Source organism: Humulus lupulus, chromosome 4 (genome assembly GCF_963169125.1).
Source record: "Humulus lupulus chromosome 4, drHumLupu1.1, whole genome shotgun sequence".
Classification (NCBI taxonomy): domain Eukaryota; kingdom Viridiplantae; phylum Streptophyta; class Magnoliopsida; order Rosales; family Cannabaceae; genus Humulus; species Humulus lupulus.
Genome location: NC_084796.1, coordinates 12,835,912 through 12,840,991, shown reverse-complemented (window position 1 = coordinate 12,840,991; position 5,080 = coordinate 12,835,912). Strand labels below are relative to the sequence as shown.

The window sequence follows — 5,080 nt, the reverse complement described above, 5'->3', positions numbered from 1 at the left end:
GCTTTGACAAAGGAGATTATGGATCTTGCACGCTGTGTTAAGGCTGCGCTTAGCGAGATGACCGATGAGCATGCCATCTCTCATGCAATGGCAGGCTACTCCAAAGCACCTTTTTCAGATTTGGTTAGCACTTTACTCTTCTTTTTTTTTTCCCAAGACTTTGTTTCAAAGCTTAAACCTTTCATATCAAATCTCAAAATGCAGGTACTGATCCCACTGGGATTATATTTGAGAGTGTGTCGGATTTTTGAGTGTGTGAAAGGCGGTGCGGAGTGTAACATGTCAGCCTTGATGGCATGTTACAAGCTAGGATGGCGCTCGGTCAGATGTGCACGCGAGGGTGCAGGCTGGTGAGCATGCTGATGCCTAGTTTGTACGGCAGTGGCATTTTCGTAAATATCTTCAATATTGCCCGGAAATGGACGGGACTTGGTAGGTTCCATATTGAAGGGTCAATGAACGCAATGGTATGATCGGATTTGGGAGATTCGGAGAATTGGCGAGCTGGAAGCCAAATATGTCTCCCAAGAGAAAATCATATATGTTCCTGGTAGAAGACTAAAAGCTCAGAAGTCTCTTTGTAGGGGGAGCACCTGGTGTCAGCTCTCCACCACCCCCTGGCGCAGGTGCATCAAGTGAGCTACTACTAGTTGGGAGAACTAGTAGGGCGGGCATATGAGGACCACGAGGGGACTCATATGTCTCCATGAGTAGGAGTACTCATGGACATTACCGGGCTGCCCCGGTAGTGCGTCGAAGTGTGCTGCCAGAGGTTTAAGGGTACGGTTCCCTTGGCTTGCCGGGATGCCGCTTGCATGGAATGTGGCCCAAACCTTTGAGAGATGTCATGGCGCACCATGGCCATGAATCTCTACACGAGATGGCACGGGAAGTCATTCGTGGGACTTGTTAGCATGCAAGCATTGGAGGGTGCACTATGCTTGAGCAGGACAGAGGTCCAGTGTGTGCTACTAGTCTGGTAGCCAGTCTCGAGGGCCTGCCAACATGCACGATGGTATGGTGCCTTGAGGATTGGACCATGGACGTATGGGAGTCCTTGGTCTGTGACGTGAGCTAATCGGATAGTATCGAATGGGACATGATGGGAGGTGTTGGCACGTCAGCTTGGTGTTGGCTCTTGGCCACACATGCTACCTTGACTTGCGAATGTCTGGGTGAGCATCGGTGTTGGGATTTGCCTTGCCATAGTGAGAACCTATGGATAGTGTGAGTGTCTTGGCTAGATAGCCTTGATGCATGTGTTGCGCTCATAGATGCTTGAGAGCATGACTCAGTGAGAGTTGTTCGAGAGACGGAAGTGTGCAAAGGCACACGGCAGCGCGAAAAATGTGCTCATTGTTATTCGAATGGTTGGAAGGTTGACCTTGGCTCAGAGGAGTCAAGGTGCCGCACGGGCATTTCCGCTGTCAAAATGTCAGCCCGTGACACGGAGCAAGGATTTGTGTCAAAGCAAGGTAGCAAGATTCATTACGAGTCATTGGCTCTGGGATCCTTGCCAGAGGTTCGACACAATTTTGTGAGGATTGTTTTCGATACTGTGTTCCCTATTAAGTCGTGATTATACTGAGCAGTTGATCGTTTGAAGTTTAATCAAGTAATGGAAATTCATTGAATGATGCTCAATAACACCATTGGCCGGTTGATCGTTTAATCAAGTAAAGGAAATGCATTGAAGGATGCTCAATAACACCATTGGCCGATTGGCTCCAAGGAGTTCGTGCCATGTCAATTTTTCTAGGAATGAAGGGTCAATTTTTGTAGTGGGGAAAAGAAGCATTTTATATTGGATTTGGAGGGGTGGAATAACAGAGTTTTTACTCAAAAATTGTCGTGCTATATAATACTATCTGTGCATGAATATAGTGTAAAAGATTAACGAGTCTCATCAGCTTCAAAAAGACCACACTTTGGTTGCTTAAATATGGATTTGATTGCAAGAACCAGATACAGTAAGAAAATACACAAAAATAAATTTCTCTTGATTTAATATCTTATTGTTACAACACTAAGACAGAATGTCTTGAACCACTGTCGATTATCAAAGAGAACAACAACATATATACAGAGAATACAAAGAAAAACAATCTTCAATAGACTACACAGAGCCACACACTTAGAGGAAAAACAAATAAAAATGACTACACTACCCAGGTGCATCTCATTGCCAGCGGCCTCAGAAACCGTAAATTATATAAATATTTGAAGGAAAAAAATAGACTAAATGAATCACTTTGCGCGTAATTCTTAAAAGTCATATCTTTGTCAACCATGAGCTTTTACTTCAGTGCTTGGCTGGAGTTGGGGTGGCAGTGACACCACCTGTTGTTGGACTAGTAAGAAGAAAAGAAAAGAAAAAAAATCCTCGTCAATGGCGTGAAAAGTAACTTGTAAAATTCACGAAGCACAAAATCTAAAGAGAGAAAAACATGGGAAAGTGTAGAAGAGAAACTTACAATCCAACAAAAACTTTAAAAGCATCATAGATACACCATTGGGCACCAGTTAAGGTTCCAATCATAGCTATACGAAGAGGAAGGCCACGAGTAAACAGACCCCACATTCCTAGCTGCTTTATGGCCTATACAAGATATTATTCACAGCATAAGAAAGCATGTAATAATGAAGTAGAAGTAAAACATTTATAAAACAATTTTCACTCACATCAGCAGAAGTAGCTCCTTTGGCATTGTTGAGAAAGGAAACCAAGTTGTCAGCAGGATGTGAAATGACAGCACATAATATACCAGCCAAATAACCACCAGCAAAGCTCACTCCCAGCTGCAGCTGTTTACTGCACTGCTCTTTAGGTGTGGGGATGGCGTGCTTGTACAACTGCTCAACTATATTCTCATATGATGCAAACTTCATCATCGTATCTGGCAATCAAGAAAGAAGAACAAAATATCTTGTGTTTAAATACTAGTGAAAACCCTCTACAGTTCATGCCAAAATAAAGCAAAGGTGCAGCTATAAATACTTGCACCAACTTAAACGTGCAGCTTAATAACACGGTAATATAAACTTTCCATCTAAAACAAAAGGTCAAGCATGTGGTTTGCTACAAAGTATGAGGTCCCTCTTGAGCACCTACATAGTAATTAGGGCCGACCCTCGCTATAAAGGATTGAAATTTTCTGTCCCAATTGTTGTCTCTATATCTTCAACCAAATAAAATGCAATAACTTAATTAAAATAATACTTCATTAAATTTAATAAATTTTATACAACTAATAAAAATGGTATCTTGATTGAGTTATTACATTTTAATTAGTTGAGGGCATGGTGACATATAACAAATGGGACATGAAATTTAATGAAGAAAAAAATTGTGCTCTCATCAAGAAAGGACAAAAGAAAAAATTTGAAATTAAAAAATTTGATAGCAATTGCTATAGTTTTTTGGTTCTCAAATAGTTTAATGGTTTCCTAGGCTTAAATAATGTAACCGTTCCAAATCTTAACGTATAAAATGATAAATGGCCTTAACCACAACCATGTAAGCAATGCATGCAGGGTCATGTTCAATTTATGTAAAAGCCATATCCATAAGATGGGAGATAGGAAAATCTTACAAGGAATCTGACGTCCCCAAAGAGGAACAAGCCCTTTGTACAACCTGCAAATATATCAAATTCATGAATTAAAATTTTCATAATGAACTTTTTGTATTACTCAAAATTTACATGACTTGATGAAAGATTGTAATTAGAATCATACCCAGCTGCACCTTCGGATTTGAGAAGCTTGGGCAACCCATCAGACAAGCCCCGGGCAAAGCCAGGCTGAGTTTGGACGCGAACCTTGACTGCCTCCATGGGGCATAGAGCAACATCAGCAATGACCTCGGCCGATGCAGAACCGGCGAGATAGATCAAGGTCTTGTACTTAGCTGAAAACTCAGGACCAGCAAGGTCCGAGTAGTACTTTTTAAAGAATTCATAAAAGCCATACTTGCAAGCACCTTGAACACTGTAGCCGACCAAGGTTGGAGCCCAACCCCTAAAGAAACCTTTAATCCCCTGATCCTTGAGCAATACTCCAAATCCAGAGCTGACACTTTTGTACTTAGCTGGGTCAATCTATATTGAAAATAACCCACATCAATATTCAAAAAAGGTGGCCAAATATTAACCAACATTTCAAACATTGAATTGGTTGATTTGACCCTTTACTACTCCACCCCAAAGCCGCCTTTAGAAAATTCAAAAGACTATAAAAGTTTCAAATAATTAAACAAAGAAAATATGGAATTTTCTTCCAAACTTGAGGGGAGTCATCACCTGTCTCCATCAAATTCGAATCAATTGACTTACAATTTTTCTTATCATTTAACATGAAAACCATTTTCTTCGATCTCATACATGTTAGGAAAATTAAAAATAAAAATTGAATCTAATAAGAATGAGATAGAAATGGAAATGGAAGTGTTAGAACAGAGATTATTCCAATTGAACCTGCATGTTACACTTGACGAGATCGAGAGGAGTGACAGCCATGTGAGTAGTTCCTGTGCTTAAAATCCCTCCGAACGTGCATGCAGCGTAGAACGCTGGCGTATACATCTCGAGCTTCTCCTTCGGCGCCGGAATCACTATTCTCTCCTTCGTTGGAGTCATTCCGCTATTCGTCCGTATCAAGTCGTAGATCCCCGACGACGAAGAAGAAGAAGAGTAGATGAAGCTGGGGATCATAGAATTATGAGCAGAATTTTCTTGGGGAGCCATGAAAACCTCTTGTACTTATTTTTCTGAGAAAATTAAACGTTTCACTTGTTTACGCGCTCTTTCTTACTACCATTTTATAGCAGCTTTCTCGGTCAATTTTACCCCTACTTAGTTTCTTTATTTACGTCAATACCCTTTCTTTTCCTCAAATTGATTTTGGGTTTATATTTGACTTTGACTACTATTGAAGTCAATTATCATGACTTTGACTTTTACTATTAAATCAACACCAAAATAATATAATTTTAGCACTATTTTTTTTTTTTATTCCATTCACAACATAGAAAAAAAAAATTGTCTTCTACTACAACAGTGTCCCAAACATATGACAATTG

The 5,080-nt window shown here is 40.3% G+C and overlaps 1 protein-coding gene across 1 annotated transcript; it reads right to left on the bottom strand.

Moving 5' to 3' along the window:
• Positions 1-1,979: 1,979 nt before the first annotated feature.
• Positions 1,980-4,784, bottom strand: LOC133829982 (mitochondrial phosphate carrier protein 3, mitochondrial-like). The gene is made up of 6 exons (XM_062259855.1): positions 4,476-4,784; positions 3,739-4,100; positions 3,594-3,637; positions 2,683-2,897; positions 2,475-2,599; positions 1,980-2,351 (listed from the first exon to the last, which is right to left on the bottom strand). The coding sequence occupies exons 1-6, from the start codon at positions 4,743-4,745 to the stop codon at positions 2,303-2,305; spliced, it is 1,065 nt and encodes a 354-aa protein (XP_062115839.1). The 5' UTR covers positions 4,746-4,784; the 3' UTR covers positions 1,980-2,302.
• Positions 4,785-5,080: the final 296 nt, after the last annotated feature.

What these genes read in the sequence shown, in the direction of transcription:
- LOC133829982 (XM_062259855.1), bottom strand. Translation starts at nt 4,745, where the DNA reads ATGGCTCCCCAAGAAAATTCTGCTCATAATTCTATGATCCCCAGCTTC. An exon ending in AAATCCGAAGGTGCAGCTGG is followed by an intron (nt 3,638 to 3,738) that starts GTATGATTCTAA and finishes ATATATTTGCAG; the next exon opens with GTTGTACAAAGGGCTTGTTC. An exon ending in AAGGAGCTACTTCTGCTGAT is followed by an intron (nt 2,600 to 2,682) that starts GTGAGTGAAAAT and finishes TATCTTGTATAG; the next exon opens with GCCATAAAGCAGCTAGGAAT.